This window comes from Hyperolius riggenbachi, chromosome 5 (genome assembly GCF_040937935.1).
Source record: "Hyperolius riggenbachi isolate aHypRig1 chromosome 5, aHypRig1.pri, whole genome shotgun sequence".
NCBI lineage: Eukaryota > Metazoa > Chordata > Amphibia > Anura > Hyperoliidae > Hyperolius > Hyperolius riggenbachi.
In genome coordinates, this window is record NC_090650.1 from 87,197,278 (window position 1) to 87,219,105 (window position 21,828).

Consider the following 21,828-nt stretch of genomic DNA (forward strand, 5'->3'; position numbering starts at 1 on the left):
TGCACACACAGATGCTGTCCAAAGTATATGCACACAGGGAGACATTGCTTGCTTGGCAGTTGGAAAAAGCTGTTATGTGCCTCAATGCACTGAGGTTCACAGACGGTTAGGTCTGGAAGCAGAGACGCACGCACGCACGCACACACACACACACAGTGACAGGATGCAGAGACACAGGGCTTTTATTGTATAGGACTAGTTGACCTAAGCCCATTTAAAAACGGGCTCTAGGTCTCTTCTCGCCACCGCCGCAATTCAGTGTGCACACACCCGTCTGCCCTGCTCCCTGGCCCATCAGACCTGTCCCAACAGTCTGTACTGCGCACATGCACAGTACGAACAACCCACTGACATACATCCAGGTACAGAAAGGATGACGCAGGGACAGTTAGGGATTATTATAGAGGACTAGTAGACCCAAGCCCATTTAAAAACGGGCTGTAGGTTTGTCACTCTCTGCTGCCACCGCCGCATGTCAGTGCGCGTGTGTGCACACCCGCCGCACACGCACCTGTCTGGCTCCCTGGCTTCATCCTCCTGTCCCACCGGCTGTCCGGGTCCGTATGTGCGCTGTAGCAAAAAGCACGGACCCAAGGACACAGGAACAGGTGTACGCAGGGACACGGGTTTTATTAGATAAGGATACTTTCACACTATACCCATCATGTTGCATATCCGAAAAAATAGGATCACAATGCAACAGTGATGAAAAGTCACATCGCACATTGCCGGTGTGATGCGACATATGCAATGCAACATACAGTCCATAGGCTTGCACTGCAGCTGTGCACGTAGGTTGTTAACGCACAGCAGGCTACGCGTTATTCCCACAGAAATTGTTGCACTGCAAATGCATCAGTGTTGGAGTGCCATTGAAATATAACTGCATCACATTGTGACGTAATGTGAAAGGACCCATACTGCCAGTAACGACAGTGGATAGTTATTATTGTCTCCATTCTATGGAGATTTCACTCATCCTTCAGAAAAGAAGACAATCTATTCAATAGTAGCAAAAGTAGTAATAAAAATGTATATCTTTAGCAGAGTAGATAAAGGTTTGACGTGCTACCAGGATATTTCACACTGTGCCTCATGTAAAAAGATTCCCCATCCTGGCATCCAAGTGACATAGATCTCACCACCAGCATAAACTTCAGAGGAAACCAAACAGCAATAAATACCCCAAATGTTCTAATCACACGCGCACTCACACGCACATGCACACAGACACGTTCTGCCTATTGTATTCCTTACTGTATTAATAATAGTTTTTCTGTTTTTATTACAGCCAACGAGATAGCGCAGAAGGAGCGGCAGGAGGCCAGATTCTACACCCACAACCTGCTAGTGATTGACAGCCAGCAGACTCTGTTTGAGCTGTCTCACAGGATAGAGCCGCGGATGTAGACACAGCCCCGTCTGGACTGAATGAGCGCCGATGCCAAGCATGTAGCTTTACAAGGAAAATATTTTTACTGAGTTTTATCAGTAATGGACACAGAAGAGGTGGCGTATGGAGCAAACCCAGAACAAGTGCTAGACTGAAAATTCACTGTACTATTTAGTTCAAATTCCTGAACTTACGCTGATTTAGTTGGTATGCCATGTGCACTGTGTGACAGGTTCTCATTGTGAGGAAGTTCTGAGGTGAACTCCCCACCCTGGACCAATGTAACTAAGTGTATAAAGCAATGTATATTACATACTCTGTAAACAGCAGAGTATGAGGAGTGTAGATGGGTCATTATCACTGACTGTGGCACACTGTTCAATGTATATATGCTATGGGTACCTATTCCTCATATTCAGTTAATCTATATATAGGATACAGTTGACCAAACTGTATTTTTATGTCTGGTTTTAGATCACATTACTAATTATGTTTGTTTTACTTCCTATACCTTCAGGTATATTGTTGTGCCACGCAACAGAAACCTGAATTGTTAAGCGGAAAGTTTAAAAAAAAAAAGTTATTTACTTACCTGGGGCTTCTGCCAGCCCCGTGCAGCCTTCAAGTCCTGCGCCGATCCTACGTTCTCCCACCGCCAGCTACTTTCGGTTTGGTCATACCGTTGACATGTAAGTCGACAGCAACTGCGCTTGCGCGCCCCGAGCCACGCATAGCTTTCCCCGCATTCCGGCCTGCAATAGTGTCCTGCGCTAATAGCGTGAAGAAAGCTACTCGTGGCCTGGGGGGTGCAGGCGCAGTTGCTGTTTCCACCGAACTGAAAGTAGCTGGCGGCGGGAGAACGAAGGATCGTGGAGGACCGGCGCGGGACAAGGAAGGCTGCAAGAGGCTGGTAGAAGCCCCAGGTAAGTGAAACACTTTGTTGTTGTTTTTCAAAACCTTCAGTTCTGCTTTAGTTATGTTTAAAATGGGCGCCTGATCAATAATGGTATATACCTGAATTATTTATTTTACCATCAATTATTTATCATTCCCAGTAGGTGTGGTATAAACTGTCACACTGTTTTTATACTGATAGTAAACAAGCTACTGTGTGTGCTGATCTATTTCGGTTTGAAGAAAGTCCTTTGAACCGGTTACACTGATTCTACAAGGGCAAATTGACTCTCTACATTCATTATCCTCTGGTCTGTCATATAAACAGAGTACGAATTACTCGCTGATGAAGACTCATTTTGTAATGTAAACAGTGGTAATGAGAATGGGAGTGGCTTGCTGTCATGCTGATCCTCTGATTCAGTACTTTCTGACACAGAACGGCAATCTGTAGTATGCAGACCTGAAAAGCCAGCCGAGTTGCAGGTCAGCTGATCTCATTCCAGGTTAGTTTTGTAGAAAGGACAGAGGATCGGGATTACAGCCAGGAAACTAGAATGATTACAGCCAGTCAGCAGTGACTAATTCCATGCACCTCTCATAAAAGCTAAACTTTGAGGCCGGTTTCACACTGCTAACTAGCGTTAGCATTCCAATACGATGCCATGATCGCATCACACCACAACGCCAAAAAACAGCCTTTGGGGATTTCCACATCAATGCCGGGTAATCCCCTTCTGGCTGAAAGCCAAGCAGGAAGTGAGGCTCTCTAGTGCTCACTTCCTGTGGCCAAAGAAACAAGTTGCGCTGAAGTGTATTGACAAAATACGCTTCTACACATGCACACTGCAATGCTTTTTAAAAATATTTGCATTGCCATAGACTTACATGACTTCCGGTCCGCCGCACAAGTATCCCACCAATGTAGGGATGCACTCATGTTGAGGTTTCGTCACTTACGTCAGTCTGAAAGTAAAACAGGCCAATGCAGTGTGAAAAGGGGCCTAAAGTAGACCTATCGTAATGGACATATGGGAGCTGCCATTGATGGCTTGTTTTTAAAAGTGCAGTTTCCAGGCTGCCATGCAAATACCCCTGTACTTGCAGCTTGAAAAAGCAGTCAGTCATGGAGGCTTTCATGCATCTGTGCTCTGGGAGTCCTCTTATAGGTTTGAGGATTGCCCACTGCTGGTCTTCTTTTTCTCAACATAGGAATAGCTGGGGATCCCTCCCTTGCTGATCAGGTTGCATGTTTATGGAGTAGATTGCTGCTGCAATGACACTATCATTGCCGGTACTCCCCGCCGGCTGCAGTCAGCACTAGGATTCTCCTGGGGATGATGGTGTGATTGTAGCGCACAGCTCACCTATCCAGGAGGATGAGATTAGCTCCTAGCCGCTCTTGTTCCGGAATCGCGAGGCTCAGAGAATGAGATATCACAGATAAAGCCTATTTCATGATTTACCGAGCATGAAATAAAACAAGCTGAAATGGCCATACCTATAACAGAAGGATTTCTACGCTTAAACAGACAAGAGGAAGAATAAAACAGCAGCACATTTTCCTACTAACTTATTCTGCTTGCAACTATTTATGAAGCTCTATTTTTATGTGGCTATTAAAGTGATATTTGTACATAGTATAGCAGATGGCTGATACATTAGGGAGACAGCGGGTGTTGCATTCCAGGGGGCTTCCGATTGGCTCACAAAGAACAATGGTGTTTCCAGCAGATCCTGGAAAGTACATGATTTGCATGAAAGTACATCTTGTTACAATGACAAGGGACAGGTTTAACCCCTTACAGACCTACTTACAGATGCTGATATCTATTAGAAATCAATGTGCAGTGTGTGGCAATGATAGAGTCCTTCCTGATCAGTTTCCAATCAGAGAGGGATCAATCTTTTGGGTATTTCAGGAGAAAGTCTGCCGGTCTATGGCAGGTTTAACATGTCTGCTGTCGATCAAGCCCAGTGCCAGATCAGTTTGACTGTCAGTCATCTAATTTTACTATCAATAGAAATCTGTATTTTAGTGACTTCCGACCTATTATTTTGTAAAATATTAAATAGTGCTCTCAATTCAATTTTAATAGTGTATCGAAACAGGTTGATCAAGTACCGTATAAGATTCTGAGACAAGTTTAATACATCTGCCACAGGCCATTTCCTTTTCCTCTTCTAGCAACCAATCACTGGCCTCCTTTTATGTTGTAAACTCTCCTAGTAACAGGGAAAAGAGGCTGATTGGTTGATGGATTGGCACTGAGAAAAACTTGCTAGTCTTTCATTGCCTCTAGTCATCCAGCGGCTGACGTTCATCAGAGATTTTGAGGAGTGACACTGTCAGACAACAGTCACTCCTCATACAAGTCTATTACTAGCTTGTAGAGACAAGTCACCACAGCTGTGTGTCATGGCCCATAGAGACAAACTCCTGCTTAACTAAGTCAGTCAGCTTCTTACATGTGCAGATGTGTTCAGTTTTACACAGCCCCTGGCGTAAGGAGTCTCATGAGACTCCCGAGATACACACGTGAGACCAGTCAGGAGTCTGCTGAGCTCTGCCCACTTTATCCTTCATTCCAACAGCGCACATCTTCACAACTACAGATTTTGTTTTCACAAAGTGTAACATTTGATTATCCACTTTTTTAATAATTGTTCGGTTTCTGTCTAGATGTGTGTGAAAATGTGCTGGTTAGCAAAAACAGGAAGTAAACCTATTCACAAGCACCATAGTTTAACAATCACTAAATGTTAGCTATCACTGGAGGTCAGCAGTCACTAGAGGTCAGCAGTCAGTAGAGGTCATCCTATATCTACAGTGAAAACAATGTCTCTAAATTTTCAGCAGTTCGGTAGAGATTCTAGTAAAGCAAATTTGTACTTGAGGCTGCATTTCCACTTGTGCGGTGGGAATCGTCACGGGAAAAATTCGCATGCGGGTCTATGCGAATTTTCATGCAAATTCGCATGGATGACGATGTATGCGAATTTAACCATGGCAGTGCTCATGTGATTTTCCATTGTTTCTATGCAAATTCGCATGCGAATTAGCATGAAAATTCGCATACCCAAACCGCATGTGAATTTCCTATTAAATACGTTGTATGTGATTCGCATAGCGGTATGCGAATTCTGATGGCTCTGCCATGCGAATTTTTTCTGCACAGAAAAATGCAAAGGAATCCTGACAAGTGGAAACAGTCCCATTCACTTGTATTGCTATGCGAATTTACATGCGAAAAATGCATGCGAATTCGCGATAGTGGAAATGGGCCCTGAAAGTCAGATGAGCTGCTATTTCTACTGACCAGCGAAGCCACCATTAAATTAAAGAGCCAGCTGGGAAGATTATATTACAAGAAAGATCCAAAGAGAAAGCTTGGAATTCAAAAGACAAAAAGGCTTCCATGCTCTTCCCCGTCAGTCATTTGCATATCATTCTCCTAGATACAGCTCTGGGGAAGAAAATACTTGAGTCATGCAGTTTTCACAGGAGGTAACCTCTGAGGATTTCTGTAAGCTCCAATTAAGAAAAAGCTGCTTGGATACCAAACATACATATCATGAAGGAACTTGTCTTGCCTGTAGCAACCAATGGGTTTCTCTGCTTCTACTGTAGCAGCCAATAGGCTTTCTCTACTCCCTGTAGCCACTGCAGTGTGGAGACATGAAAGAGAATCTGGTTGCTACGGACAACAACAACCGATCTTACTTCAGACATCTGCCCCTTTGTTAAACATATAAAGAAATAAACAATGGAGCATCTCCATATCTACTTCTGTTCAGCTGTCAGAGGCTGTGATATGTAATCACTGTGCTTGGAGCCACGTTTATGACATCAGTCCTGTCCTGGTACACTGAATACTAATGATCATACATAGTTACTAATGCCGCCTACACATACCATATACATTATTAGCTTGTTAAGAGCTGATTTGTAACCACTGCTAAATATAGATGCAACACTATAAGGGCACTGGTGACATTGCCAATTATTTAATATCGCAGTATTTTTATGGCAGATACTGTATTTCTAAATGCTCTTACTACTGTTACATATTGTACATAGCGATGGAAAGTACTTTTTAAACTCCAAGCCGGAGTCACACATAAACTGTTACATGTACATAGACTAACGATGCTACCTTTATTGCTTTCTGTTGTTTTTGCATGTTAAGCTGTGCGCGTTTATTTGGCATTTAAAGGGGCTCCGGCAGGAAAGACCAAACTGAACTTGCAGCACTTTATCATTCCATTTGAAAATGTGTGCATTGATAGATGTCACATAGGTTTCATTGTTTAAAGGGGACCTGAACTCAGAACTTCCTCTCTGCTCTAAGAGATAAGCAACAGCATAATAACCTTTCAAGAAAAACATTTGTTACAACTCATACAAATCCTGCAATAAATCTGTAGTGTGTCTACTTCCTGCTTTCACGGAAGCAGACATAGGGTTAACATCCTGTGTTTACAAATTAGCTGCTCTGCCGAGGCAGCCAGCTGACACAGCTGTGAGATCAAATTACAGTGGTGATACAGCTTAGGGGAATTAGACAGGCTAAACTCTCTAAATACATACAGGGTGCATTTTCTGTTTTCCTTATGTTCTGTACAGGAGTTCAGGTCCACTGTAAGGATAGAGTAGTCAATCTCAGTGTAAGGACTCATAATGATTTATTAGGTGGGAGACCAAAAGAATATGGTCATTTTGTTGCATTTACTGGTGAAACTTGTTGCACTTGAAAGAGCTTTCCCTTTGTTTATATGAAAATTAGCACCTTTAAATGCCATTGTGTCTGTAACATTTCTTGCATCTAGTGAGATGGTATAGAGCCCCATCTTGTGGCGGCTTTTCAGTATGACAGCAGTGCAGTACTTCAGCCCTACAGCTCATTCAGTAAAGTGTGCTGCGCAGGCAGGGCACATACCTGGCATGTTTAGGTAGTACTCCACTACTGGGAGGTCTAGAACTTTACAGAACTGTTCTGGAGACTGATGGCGGCACTCAGCATTTTTACACAAAGTCTGGATGCGTTTGCAGAAATGAATGGGTCAGTAAATATCTTTCTATATAAACTGAATTGTTCCCTGTAAAACACACACAGATTGTGTGGGGAAATGGAGAATTCCTTGCTCCCTCTGGCCAGAAAATTTTGATCTAAAGCGTTTTTCATCTTTTGATGGTTTCATCAAAATCACTCCTTTAGATCAGTTGTTCAAATGATCAAATCAAAGTCTTTTTGTGTATAGCAGCTTAAAGCCTACCAGAGATCCAGCTTTACTAAGATTTGATACTTACCTGGGGCTTCCTCACACCCCATAAACACGTGCGAGTCCCACGCTGTCCTCCCACGGTTTGCCGTTCAGCCGCAATCACCCCCAGTAACTTGCTCTGTCACGTCCAGTCTGGGTCTTTTGCGCATGCGCAGTAGATCTGGACGGCGTCACTGAGCAAGTTACCGGGGCTATTTTTGAACAACTATTTTTTTCCTCATGGGGTATAAAAATCAAATTACTTCCAATTCACTGCAAATCTCTATACGGAAGCATTATGTGCGTTTTCGCATTGAATCTTGCAAGCGTGACCCCTCCCTTACTGCAGCATTTGTTTGGCCGGATTCTAATTTGCATGCAGCCCCATAATATCCCAGAGTGGAGCACTGCCTCATGTAGTTCTGTTCCCAACTCCTGAGTTATCTTGTCTTTTTTCTGGCCTGTCAAATGCAAAACAAACAAACACACAACACACTGCAGACACACACACACACACACACACACACACACACACACACACACACACACTCAGAGGGGCTGGAGATCACTGCCTGTCATGCTGGAATAGGCCCCGCCTCTTGCCATGGTGGCACCTGTGGACGGGAGTGGATTAGGTTCTCCTGATCTCCCATGATAGACCTGGAGGGCATGAAGCAGCCTACCTGTGGATCTCACTAAGGTCTCCGTTTACAGGACGTCTTTGTTTTTTGTATTGATGTGCTTTACCACAATTGTACATAAAATGGTTTGTGTATTTATTAGAGCTTGTAAGCAATAATTTAAATGTAAAGTTGCCAAGCAATATGAGAATTTAACTTGTGTAAGCCACTGTAATATTATCTCGCATTTCAAATGTTTGGACATTTTTTTATCCCTTTTAAGAATAAACTAAAATATCTGTTTAAGCTCTTGTCTTTTATTTCTGTTCTTTGCAAGGCACTCACCAGTTATAGAGGGAAATGTGGGAATAATATTCCAGCCAGGGTTTATCCTTCACATAATACAAAAGGCCTGGATGATAAAGACCGGTGCAAAGATACATTCCTTAAAGGGAAGGTCCAAGCAAAATAAAAAAAATGAGTTTCACTTACCTGGGGCTTCTACCAGCCCCATGCAGCCATCCTGTGCCCTCGTAGTCACTCACTGCTGCTCCAGTCCCCCGCTGGCAGCTTTCCGACCTCTGAGGTCGGCGGGCCGCATTGCGTACGTTTTTACGCATTCCCCGCTAGTGCAAGAACATTAACACATACATTTTTACGCATTACTGGTTCAATGCGTACATTTTTACGCATTGAACAAGTAATGCGTAAAAATGTATGTGCTAATGTTCCTGCACTAGTGGGAATGCGTAAAAACTTACGCAATGCGGCTCACCGACCTCCGAGGTCGGAAAGCTGCCAGCGGGGGACTGGAGCAGCCGTGAGTGACTACGAGGGCACAGGATGGCTGCATGGGGCTGGTAGAAGCCCCAGGTAAGTGATACTCATTTTTTAATTTTGCTTGGACCTTCCCTTTAAAGCGGATCCGAGATGAAAAACTAACTATAGCAAGTAACTTGTCTATATGTTATCTAAAGTTTAGATAGTTTACACAGCATATCTAGCTGCAAACAGCTTCAACAGTATATGATTATTTGTTCCTGTGATATGAGAGCAGCCATATTCCGCTTGTCATCATTATGCACAGGCAAGCTGCTCTGCATCTCCTCCCCTCGGCCTGTGAAAATCTCCTTCCTCTCTCTGCCCCCTTGCCTCCGAAATCTAATGCATGCTTCAGCAAAATCCTTCTCCTCCCCAGGCTGAGCTCCCATGAACATTTGGTGCATGGGACTCAGAATGCCTAGGCGCTGGAGAAGCTGTGGGCGAGGCTTGTTTAGTTTATGGGGAGTTGGGGTATTAAAACGACAACAAAAAAGTATTTGGCTTGAGGAATGTCCTATAATTTATACGCAATGTGCACAATTAGGCAATGAGTACATTTTGGATCCACTGTAAAGATGATCTTTAACTACATTACGACGGCTCCATGCCAATGGGCGTGGCCACGGCGGCAGCCCCAGGACCGCCCAACGCCAATTGGCGTCAGGTCCTGGCGCGTTGTTTTGGCGGCGTTCACGTGCGCGCTCATCGCTTGGCATGCTATGCCGCACCCCCTCGTCATCAGCCCGCCGGCCAATTAGCAGCACGATCATTCAAAGAAGCCAATGGAAAGTGTATTACACAGGCTGCCTCCTCTTCTGGTGGTCACAGCGTTCCTGGATCGACCACCAGAGAGGACGGCAGCCCTGCATGTAATCCAGCACACATTTTCCTGCTCGATTCCTCCCCCCCCCCCCAATTGCCACTGATCACCCCCTCACTGGCCCTCACAGGTGTCTGACTGAGGTCTGTTTGATATCTGATCGCCTGTCACCAGCTCTGATTGAGGTCTGAGTGACATTGATTGAGATCTGAGTGACATCTTATTGTCTGTGCACTGTTGATTGACATCTGATTGCCTGTCACCAGCTCTGATTGGCCTTTGATCATCTCTGATTGCCCTGTGATTGATCTCTGTTTACATAATTTGGCATATGACAGCTGCAATGTGATCCTAGTGATCTAAAAACAGGCCAGTGAGGTAGCTAGGCCCCTTTGTTAGGTAGTTAGCGCCCAGCCCACTACACTGCAGTCACTAATTAGTCGCTGATTAGCATCATCGCTGTCGCTAATCAGCATTGTCACTATATAGTATCTGTAAGTGATCAGTACTGATCGCAGTCAGATCTATATAAGTACATTAGGGTCACCTTAGGAGTAGGCTCCGCTAAAAACGCAGTGTTTGCCCGATCAGGCCTGATCATTCGGTCGCATTTGCATTCAGCCCGCCCATCAGTGACAGAAATTGTTTTTTTCTGATTACTGCAAAAATACAACACAATAGCTGCGGCGCTCTAAAGATCAGTTTTAATTTTTCAAAACTGAGTGCAGCTTTTTACTTCACAAGCACTCCTTTTTGCTAGGTAGGTGTGCTCTCTTTCCTGGGTAGTCTCAGAGGAAAACTTACTAAATTTAGCAGTCCACCATGGCAAGAAAGGGCTATTCCGCTGAAGAGGCCTACAGGATTCTGGCCCAGTCGGATGAGAGTGATTGGGACTTCTCACCCAACGAATCATCTTGGTCAGAATACGAACCTGTAGATAGCAGTGGCTCCCTGACGGATAGCGAAGATGATGAGGTTGGGGTCCCTGATAGCGTCAGGCGTATCCAACCCCATGTCAGTGGACCGCAGGTGGCGTAGGATCAACCTCAAGGGCAGCAGAGTGGTGCTAGCGCTGATACCGGTTTTCATGGTGAGGCATGCACCAACAGCGTAGCACATCCTGGACTTGGAACCAGTACTGCCATAGACCCTGGTGAAGTGGCAAGCACCAGCATGGCAGTTGAAACTGGTTCAGTGGCACGTGCAGTAAGACCCCGGTTGCAGCCACCAGAAAGACGGGCTTGTAGTACCCCTAGCCTCCCAGAGGTGCTGGCAAATCCCGATTGGCAACCCCCTGGTTCCGCCGCACCCATAGTGCCCCCTTTAACCGCCCAGTCTGGAGTCCAGGTGGAGACAGATCATCTAGGATCGGCCCTAAACGCTTTTCATCTGATCTTCACCGAGGATCTCTATGACTTAGTCGTGGCAGAGACCAACCGTAACGCCACACAATTTATTACCACCAATCCAAACAGCTCCCATGCCCAGCCTTTTCGGTGGAAACAGGTCACAGTTTTCAAATTTAAAATCTTTTTGGGCCTTCTCCTTAACATGGGTCTAACTAAAAAAAATGTATTGAGGTCCTATTGGTCTACGCACCCAATACATCACATGCCCATTTACTCTGCTGCCATGTCCAGGGCACGTTTTGAGGACATCCTGCACTTCAATGACAATACAACCTGTCATAAAAGTGGCCACCCTGACCTGTAATCCAAATTTGCAGATGCTTACACCCCTGAACAGAACATCTGCATAAACGAGTCCCTGATACGTTTTACCAGGCGCCTTGGCATTAAGCAGTACATCCCAAGCAAGCGCGCCCGGTATGGGGTCAAGCTATATAAGCTCTGTGACAGGGCCACAGGCTATACATATCGTTTTAGGGTCTATGAGGGAAAACATGCCCTGACTACCTGGGGAGCAGTGGCAAGATTGTTTGGGACTTGGTGTCACCCTTGTTCCAGAAGGGGTACCATCTTTACGTGGACAATTACTACGCAAGCGTGGCCCTCTATCAGCATTTACAGCTACTCGGAATTCGCTGCTGTGGCACTGTGCGGCCTGGTCGCCGGGTCTTCCCCCAATGACTCACTAGTATCCGACTTGCACGGGGGGAGAGGGTTGCCTTGTGCAACGAAAACCTGCTTGCAGTGAAATGGAAGGACAAGAGGGACGTTTACCTTCTGTCCACCATACCCGCAGACACGATAGTCCAAATTCAACGAGCAACTGAGGTTGTTGAAAAACTCTTCGCCGTCTACGAATATAACCTTAACATGGGGGGGGATGGACTTCAACGACCAGATGTTGGCTCCCTATTTGGTTTCCCGTATAAGAAAGTGTCTGTTTATTTGATTAAATTGGCAATGTACAACAGTTTTGTTTTCTACAGTAAAGGTGGCCATACATGGTATAATTTTTTCATCCAATCTTACCAATTCTATGTAGTATAAGGAAACTGCTTAAATTATCCTTTCAGTATATTCACTTAATTTACCCTTATACTGCATAGAAATGGTAAGATTGTATGAAAAAAATTGTACCATGTATGGCCACCATAAGGCTGGGAGATCTAAAGGATCCTTCCTTCAATTTCATGAAGAGATCGTTTTGGAACTCCTGTATCCAGGAGGAGCCGTGGTCCAACCCCAAAATGTAGTTAGCTGGTTACATGAAAGACACTACCGTATGTCTTTCCAGGTACCCCATCTCACCGTTCCCCTAGAAAACGTCATTTCTGCAGCAGGGCTGGAATGAGGCGTGACACCACTTTTTATTGTCCCTACTGTCCTGACCAGCCTGCCCTATGCATAAAGGAGTGTTTCGAGAGGTACCACGAACAGGTACAATATTAGAGTAGGGAACGCAAGATAAAGTACTAGGCACACAAAGGTCTCTCAAGGCTCGTTCACACTGGCGCAATGCGTTGCGGCAAATTGCCTAGCGAAAGTCCCACTTTGCGGTCCCCACTATGCCGGAAGTGTGTGACTTAACGCTAGTGCATACCTACGCTACTGCGCGGCTCCTGCGGCGATTTGCGTCGGCCCGAATGGCGACGCAAAGATTACTTGGCCGAATGCCAGAAAGGGAATAGCATGTAATAACGCAGTATTCCCTGAAGGTCTGTTTTTGGCGATGTGGTACGGCAGGCGCCACCCACTGGATACGCCAATATTTCTTTTCACACATACCCATGCTGGGTGGGAGAAATATCTCTGTAAAGGACAACTTTTTCATTTTTTTTTTACACTAAATTGTCTGGTTACAGAGATAATTCTCCCACCCAGCATGGGTATGTGTAAAAATACACCCCAAAACACATAATACTACTTCTGAGTACGGCGATACCACGTGTGACACTTTTTTTGCAGTCTAGCTATGCAAAGGGGCCCAAAGTCCAATGAGTACCTTTAGGATTTCACAGGTATCTCCCTCTGTGCATAGAACTCTCAGCAACAAACATTTCGAACAGATCACCCAGCAGAAATAAAGATGTCACCACCAGGGATACATTTCATCATGTAAATCAGGGAGAGGAAAGATTGTACAATGGCCACTGACAAAATAATTTGTAAATCAATATTGTAAAAAAAAATAAGCAGTATTATTTTCACTACTGTTCCTCCGCCCATAGGCGTCGGCAGGTCTTAAGTAGTTTACCATGGAAACCTTTCCATGTCAGTTCACGCTTCACGGAGGGTGTCTCCGTGAAAAGCCGGAGAGCCGCCGGTCGCGGCTCGCCGGCAAAATGTAAACACGCGGGGAAGAAATCCCCGCTGTTTACATCATACAGCGCTGCTGCGGCAGCGCCGTAAGGCAGATCGGCGATCCCCGGCCTCTGATTGGCCAGGGATCGCCGGCATCTGATAGGCGGAAGCCTATCCTAGGATACTTTACACTGCATGAGGGAGAGGGAGGTAAGGAGCGTGAGGGCGGAAATGGCTGCGGAGGGGGGCTTTGAGGTGCTCCTTCCCCCGCAAAAATGAAGATGGCCGGCAGCGATCAGACCCCCCCAACAGGACAACCCCCTAGTGGGGAAAAAAGGGGGGAAGTCTGGTCACCCTGGCTTCAAAGTGATCTGTGCTGTGGGCTGGAGAGCCCACGCAGCACAGATCGGACCAGCATAGGCTGGTCCTTAAGTGGTTAAGATGTCCATACATCAGGTGATTTTGTGGCCCGATCGATCTTCTGACATGCTACAGCACCGGAAAAGCGGTGCTGCAGCATGTCTGCCCGATCAATGTTTCGATCAATTGCAGGACAAAGTCGGTTTAACAGATTGATCAGACATAGTGGGAAATCTTGGTCGCAATTGCTCCATCAGGTGGGCGGCAGTAACAGTGTTGAATATCACGACGAGCGACAGAGCCCCGCTAGTGTCTCTGTCCCCCAAGAGTAAAAAGTCCACATGTGCAGTATTTTAAAATCTCACTAGTCTTCCGCAGTCACTACACATGTGATGTCACACAAGCACCTGGTGCCATGTGCTGCAGGCTATCGCAGTGATGGTGGACATAGATTTAAGGGAGCATGGGGGGGGGGAGCATTTTTTAAAATTGGGAGGTGGCCAGGCAGGTTGGTGGCACTAGGCTGATATCTGATAGATTTCATGTTGAAAGCTATCAGAAATCTGAATGCGGTGTATGAGCAGGCAACAGATCTCTCTCTCATAAGATTCAGTCAGAGAGATCTGTCTCGTGGTCAATCTGTCCATACATCGCCTCAGGTATGGGCCCCTTTACCCAAATAACCAATCATATTGCAATGATGACAAGGAATCTGGTATCACCCACTCCATTCTTTCTCCAACTTTCATAAATCAGCCCAATGGAATCTGATTGATTGCCACAAATAATACTGTTGCTTGATATGTAAGACCTATTGCTTTATTTTTATAACTGTAGGCTGAAGGATGTGACTTCCAATTGGCCACAGAATTTTGAACATAATCATTGCCTCGTTGTCAATGGCTTTGCTATATAGCCAATAGCCCACATAGCTGATAAGTTCTGCTTGGGCAGAGGGAACTATACTGAACATTTTGAAATGATTACTACAATCACTTTACAGAGAACATATTTAACTTACTGATATGTCAAATTTCCTTCCACAATCATAGTCTGATGTCTCTACTGTAGTGTAAGGTTTCCTGCAGGAAACCGGAGAGCTAAACTGTGTGCTAATGTACTAAACGTTCCCACCGCCAGCCAATTATGTCAGGAACCGGCCCGCGGCACACCTGCGTATACGGTTCCCGACTGTGGGTTTGACCAGATCAAGCTACAGACAAGGCTGGGACCCCTCAAACGCTCCTTACTGCCACCACTAGCTGTTGCTAGAAACGTCCACTCTGCGGTCGAGTGCTCATGCAATCCGTGTTTTCGTATTCGGGTCAGCCTGGCGCTTCGGCCGAATACGGGAATGCCACGCACGCACACGCACAATTGCAATCTTACACTGTAGTGAAGCAAGACCACTAACAGTCGTTCCGAACGATATGGTTAGCCGCTCTGCTGTCGAGCTACTCGTACTGGCGTTTTCGTACGTTAGGTCAGCTGCGCGCTTTAGGCCAACGTATGACAAACGCCCCACACACAATGCAATCACGATCTTATACGGTAGGGTTGCTCAAACATACACTTAGGCATGGACTTATACACAGTTGCACTTCAGTCTCTTTTAAGCTATAAGTGTTAGTTTAGTACAGCAGAAGTCAAGCTTATTAAATAACAATTTAATATTCCAGAAAAAAAGTGGAACAATGCAGAAATGGATATATACAAAAGATTACAAAAAACAAAATAAACAAGTTACAAAGTAAAAGTTACAAGATACACCCAAGGTGATTTGCTTACCAAATAAACCTGGGATCAAGATAGAAGAACCTTGGACTTGGGTTTTGTGGACGGACACAGTTCTGGTTGGACCAGGAGTCACTTAGTGTCAGCTACCGTCAGGAGTGGACTGATTTTAGGTATCTGCCCCCTGCCTTTTATGCTGGAATATTCACCTTGAGGCTGCAAGCCCGTTTGGACAGGGGAACTAGTTTAATTAAATCTCAGACATAACTCAATTTCCAGAGATCTAACTTCCACGTCAGAGTGCATTTTCGCACACACCCAACAAAAGACTTCCTTAACATCCAATTTCCCCAGGTAAAAGTCTATACATCAAAAGATTATGAAGTGAGGCTTTTCAACATTGCCTCAGGCTGTCATATGTAAAGTACTGAGTTTCCTGATAGCCTATGAAGTTGGCAGATTAAATTAGTCCGATTGTCTTTTGGGACAATTGGGTGTCTACATGTCAAAGAGTTCAAAAGCTATGCAGACAACCCAATTAGCAGTGACCCACTCTCAGAGGAACTGGCTACCAAAGCTCAAAACCTTCATTGTCATACAGCAAACACAGTTTCCCCCAAAGCCAGAATGGCTGTAGCCGACATCACAGTCAGAAAAAATGACAGGAAATATGTTCCTGTATTAACCCTAACATCACCAGCACCCCAATATATCACCACATGTGTGTGTCAGGGGATTCTTAAATAGAAACTTAAAGTGTACCAGAGGCGTACTTGGCGTAAAAAAAAAAAAAAGAGTTTCACTTACCTGGGGCTGCTACTAGCCCCTGCAGCCTGCACTGTTCTGGAATGATTCTCCGGTTCACTGCAGTGGCTGAGTTTCAATTTCGGCGACAGAGCAAGTTGCCTGTGCGGCCCTGGACATGTGTGCCCTCCATCAACTCTCCCGCCGATGGGAGCGTCCTGCTCATGCCCAGTACAAGAAATCTACTTCACATGAGCAGGACACTCCCAGCAGCGGGAGCGTGATCAAGGACGTGTGCCACCAGGGCCACTGCAGGGGCTTGGAGGATCGTTCCAGGACGGCGCGGGCACAGGACAGCTGCAGGGGGCTGTTAGAAACTTCAGGTAACTGAAACTTTTTGTTTTCATAGCTACACTTAAGTTTCCCTGCAAGATCAGATTATTCACAATAGGGGGGATTCAACAAATACCAACCTTCTTAAAGGGGTACATGGAGTAATAATGTTGAGAAGCACTGCATTAGCATATGCATTAGCCCCACGTGAATGCCTTCAGATTACATCAGCATCATGATAGTGATATGATGCCTGCCATACATAACCAGTGCAACCGTTATATGGCCATCCATCCAGATACAGATTACTTTAACAAAGCTCAGTCTTACACTGTAGCACAACTAAATATGAGGTAACCAGGATTCGGCCCTTGCCATACCCTCAGCTTCCCAACACTGTATACCAAATAAAGCTCCATCCTATATATCACATTAAAAAGCACTGTTATTTTTAAAGCAAAACTGTTGTGGTAAAATAAAATATCCCGATATTTACCTACGGAGAGGAAAGGCGGTCCTAAAGAGCCATCCTGTTCCTCTCATGGTCCCAGTGCTGTCAAATGCTGTTCAAATTTGCTACCACGATGGGCTTTGAAAGTACTTGTGTCCCCAAGTGCTCCCAAAGAAGGGCAGCTCTGTACTGCGCAGGCACAAGTGCATGCAAGTCCACGCTCACGGAATGGTGCGGGCCGTCTTTGGAAGCACTTGGTGACACGAGTGCTTCCACAGAGACCAACGGAGCCGTTTTTCGACCAGTTAGTCAGAAACAGTTAACGGGGGTGACAGCACTAGAACGCAGGGACCATTAGAGGAAAGGGAAGTCACTTTAGGATCCCTCTCCAATAGGTAAGTATATGATGTTTTGTTTGTTTTTTAAATACTTTAATCCAGCAGAACAGCACTCTACGCAGCACAATATGGGGCACACCTAACGCCTGAATACAACACAGGCCATCACAACTAGCACAAGTAGACAGAGTCTATCAGACAAAAATAAAGCAGGACACCCCTCACTAGCATACACACATCCCTGAGCACTACGTACAAAACTCATAATATACAGTATAAATAATTTACTTGTACACTAAACTCAATCCCTCCACTTCTCAGCTGCCTACCTAGCAAATGCCCCCTTGCTAAAATAAGTTTCAATGTAGTGTCCCTCAGGTTGCCATGGTTCTAGCTTGGTGCTCCCTTGTGCTCCGTGGCAGTCTGAAGTACAACTAGCCGTGTATTTAGTGGGTCCCACAAAAAGTGTTGCAGAAACAGGCATGCCACATATATAACAGTGCTTCACTTCACACACCTCAGTGCTCCCAGATAGTAAGAGCCTTGTCATGCAGGTGAGTCCATGGCTAGCCACAGTGGAGTATCGAGTGTCGTCCATAAAATACAAGTGAATGGGGCTGCCTGTTCTCACCTCTAGAAAAGCCGCATGGAACCATGGTCTGATGGACCTGCCTCAGACACTGTCATACACACAGCCCTGTCACATGGTGGCTTACAGTTTAGCCACACATCCAGGCTTGGAAATAAACATGGCGGCGGTGTTAGGATCCTTCTGTCTCAATACTGCTCATTCAGCCCCCCTCTATCTGGCTCCTGGATTCTCCTTTTCATTTTTGAAGCTCATGCAGTCCTCATCTACTCTCCTTTTCCCTTCCAAATCATTGTGATCTAGTGTCCTCCAGGCCCAGCCACCCTTTTTCTATATCAGCTTTCAGTAACGCTCACGTTCTTCCTTTCTTCCTCTGCCCTGACATAGTTCCAGCTGTTATGGGGTATTTTTAAATGACACTAACACCTCTTCCACTTACACATTTCTGTGTCTCACCACCTCCCTTAGCCCCACACAGTGATCCTCTGCTGCAACTGGTGTTAATAGTCACACACTGCTCTTTCCTATCCAACATCATAAATTCCTCATTCCCCCTCTCTGGTCACAAATGGATCAAATTCAATCTTCCATCCAACTCATCTGCAACTGGCATGCACACACATAGAAACATCCACAGCACAACCTTAACCTCCAGACTCGTTCAGGCTCTCTACATCCCCTTCTCACTTCAACCTCCTTCTGTTACAGATTGCCCAGCAAGTTCATAGTGAACCAGAAATTTAGAGTGTGTAAGAGACTGAAAGATATCAAAAAGCCTCCTTACTAAAATGCTATGCAAAACAGAACTTTGCCTTCTTAAAACAGAAGGTTTTAATTGAGGTTGGAGTGAGCATATGATGTCTCCCACAGTGCATAACTGCTGAATATGCAAATCATTGTTTGTTGTCCTGGATAGCTAAATACACCTCCAGAATTGCTGAAATGCAATGATGTCAGCTTGTTAATATTGAGAGATGATTTGCATATTCAGCAGAGTTCCAGTGATCTCATAAGGTGCCCATTATAGGAACAATATCGATTAGCATGTTTTTTTCAATAGAGATAAGAATACTTTGGGAAGTGCTGTTAAGTACAGGTGTATACATTTGACTGCTTATCTCTTTGTTTACTGTTATTAAATTCCTTTCACACTTCCGTGACACTAAAATCTGACTGATTACATCATGAAGGGAGGGGGGATTCCCTCATACTGCATCTGTTAACCCGGTGTGTGAGAGAAAGCTCTCAGCAGCTGACTGTCTTTGACTGAGCTGCCTGCAGAAAGCAGAAGAAATGTATCTTATGTGCAACATAAACATTTGTAATAGTATGTGAAGCCTGACACCAGAGCCATTGCATATAACTCGGTTTCAATATTACACTGTTCTTAGCATGTCAGACTGCAGAGATTCACCTATGCAAATGAGACATTCTGACTAATATCTACACACAATGAAATACAGCTTTTGCCTCTGATATTTAACATAAAAAGTAGGAAGAGGTTTACACAGCTACTTAAACATTATTGTCATTTTAGGTTCCTTCAAAAATACAATATTTTTCTACAGTCATTTGATCAGATTAGCTGGATCGTAAGTAATTGGAAGGTAATTACTGATTGTTCCCATAACTGGGTTGATTATGACACTTTACCTCTTCAGATATGATCGTAAAATCCAACATTACAATCAAAGGTCTGTATTTCAGTCGACTATAGAATTGTTTCATGGTGATTTTCTCCACATACTGCATGGTTATCTGTACAATGCGATCGTAAAAATCTGATCGAATGATTGCATCTGAGAAAATCACTGTACCGTTAATGATAACTTTGATCGGTAACTTTAGATCTCTCAGGCAGAAAACTACCATGAGTAGGCATGGTTTACTAACAAAACCAAATCCAGAAATTGATTAAGATAAAATTGAGCTCCTAGGCAAGATAGCAGTTTTTGCCCACCGCCGTTGGTTACCAGACTTTTTTTTTTTAAAGAGGATCTGTATTGATAAAAAAAATGCCCCTAGGGGTACTCACTCGGGAGCCTTCTATCAAGGCTTCTCCTGTCCTCCTCCGTCCCACGGCGGGAGCGATAGAGCTCCCCGAATGGCGGGGATGTAAATATTTACCTTCCCAGCTCCAGCGCAGTAGCGGCTCTCCGCTTGGAAATAGCCAATCACAGTCGGGTCCGCTCTACTGCACAGGCGCAAGTCCCCAGCGCCTGTGCAGTAAAGCGGACCTGACTGAAATCTTTTTTTGCTACAGAGTCTCTTTAAAGAAAGATTTGGTGGGGGCCAGCATCCACCAGCCCCTAGACTCTCTCCAGGCCCTAGGCAACTACCTAGGTTTGCCTTGAGGATGATCCGGCTCTGTTGGTGGCATAAAAACTCAGTTTTCATGCTGCTCTTTTAAAACATCTGCTGCCTGTGGATTTTATTTTTGCACTTGGTGTCCACAACAAGGATATGTAGCAACTTAGACATCTAAATAATGATCTTAAATTTTGGAGCTATAGATGTTTAAAATGAAAATAATGAACAGACCTGTAGATGCCACCAATAGGTATAGGGTAGGGGTCAGAATCTGCGGCTCTAAAGCAGGGGCGTATCTGGGTAATATATCGCCTATGGCAAAAAATTAAATTGTGCCCCATATCAATTAGCACACCATATCCAATTGTGCCCCATATACATACTGAAGGTGTCCCTCCAGTATTGATAGCAAGAGGTACCCCCAGAATACGTAGTAAAAATTAGCCCCCCAGTATTGTTAATCAAAGGTAGCCCCCAGTGCAGGTCACCAGAGTTAGCCACCCAGTATAAGTAGCCAGATAGCCAGAGGTCACCTCCTAGGATAGATAGCCAGATGTAGCCCTTCCTGTATAGGTAGTCTACAAGTTTAGGTTGCCCTCCCAGCATAAGTAATTAGACGAGTGCTCCCCCCTGTAGGTAGCCCCTCCAGTATAGATTGTTAGAGTTAGCCCCAAGTATAAGTTATGAGCTGCATTTATCAGTATGGTGGTGGAGCATGTGAAAGTAACAGGCAGCCATGGGCGCCCATGGCACAAGCCATGCCTGCACCCCTCTAGATACACCACTGCTCTAAAGCTGTATGTGGCTCTTTAGCCACCTTAGTACGGCTCTGCTAGTGACTGAGGCTAACCTGCCATTATGCTCTGCCCCCCCCCCCTTGTGTAATTGCCAGTTAGTGCAGCCCACCGAGCCATGCAAACCCCTCTATCTCCTCCCCTCTAGCCCTCTCCACAGCCGTGCCGTGTGGCTGTGAGAGTGACGTCATGTGTGTAGCTGCCCGAGTGCGACCCAGGCTGTACAGCACTGCACGAACTTTGCAGTGCACAGCCTTATTCAGAGCCTCCACCAGACTAGTCCCAGACTCTGCCAGCAGAATGAGCAACAGCAAGATGTTAACAGTACACTACCCGGGCTGCTGCTGCCTGTAATTATAGCTCTTGATGTGTTGGATGTCAGCGGGCGAGCCAGGCACTACTAGGGGGCCTCAGGTTTCATCATAACTCGTACACTGCTGAAAGGTTAGACATTTAATATTATTAAGCTTGCATGGGACCACAAGGTGTTCCAACTCCTAAAAACACGGTTCTTGAAAAGAAATTTGGTTCTCCAAAAAATTCTTAAAGGACTCCCGACCCCACAGCCTGGGTCGGGCTCTCCTGCCTCTTGTAAAATGGCCGCCGGAGCTGGCCGCGGCTGCGCAGTCCGCATAGACGCGAGTGCGGCTG

The 21,828-nt window shown here is 45.2% G+C and overlaps 1 protein-coding gene across 2 annotated transcripts in view; it reads left to right on the top strand.

Moving 5' to 3' along the window:
- The window catches only part of RAPGEF5 (Rap guanine nucleotide exchange factor 5), a 430,024-nt gene extending 421,546 nt beyond the window's left edge, over positions 1-8,478 (top strand). For both annotated transcript variants that reach the window (XM_068235962.1, XM_068235963.1), the window contains one exon: positions 1,292-8,478. In XM_068235962.1, coding sequence (XP_068092063.1) covers positions 1,292-1,410 — 119 coding nt within the window. In that variant the 3' untranslated portion in view covers positions 1,411-8,478. The remainder of the gene's footprint in view (positions 1-1,291) is intronic.
- Positions 8,479-21,828: the final 13,350 nt, after the last annotated feature.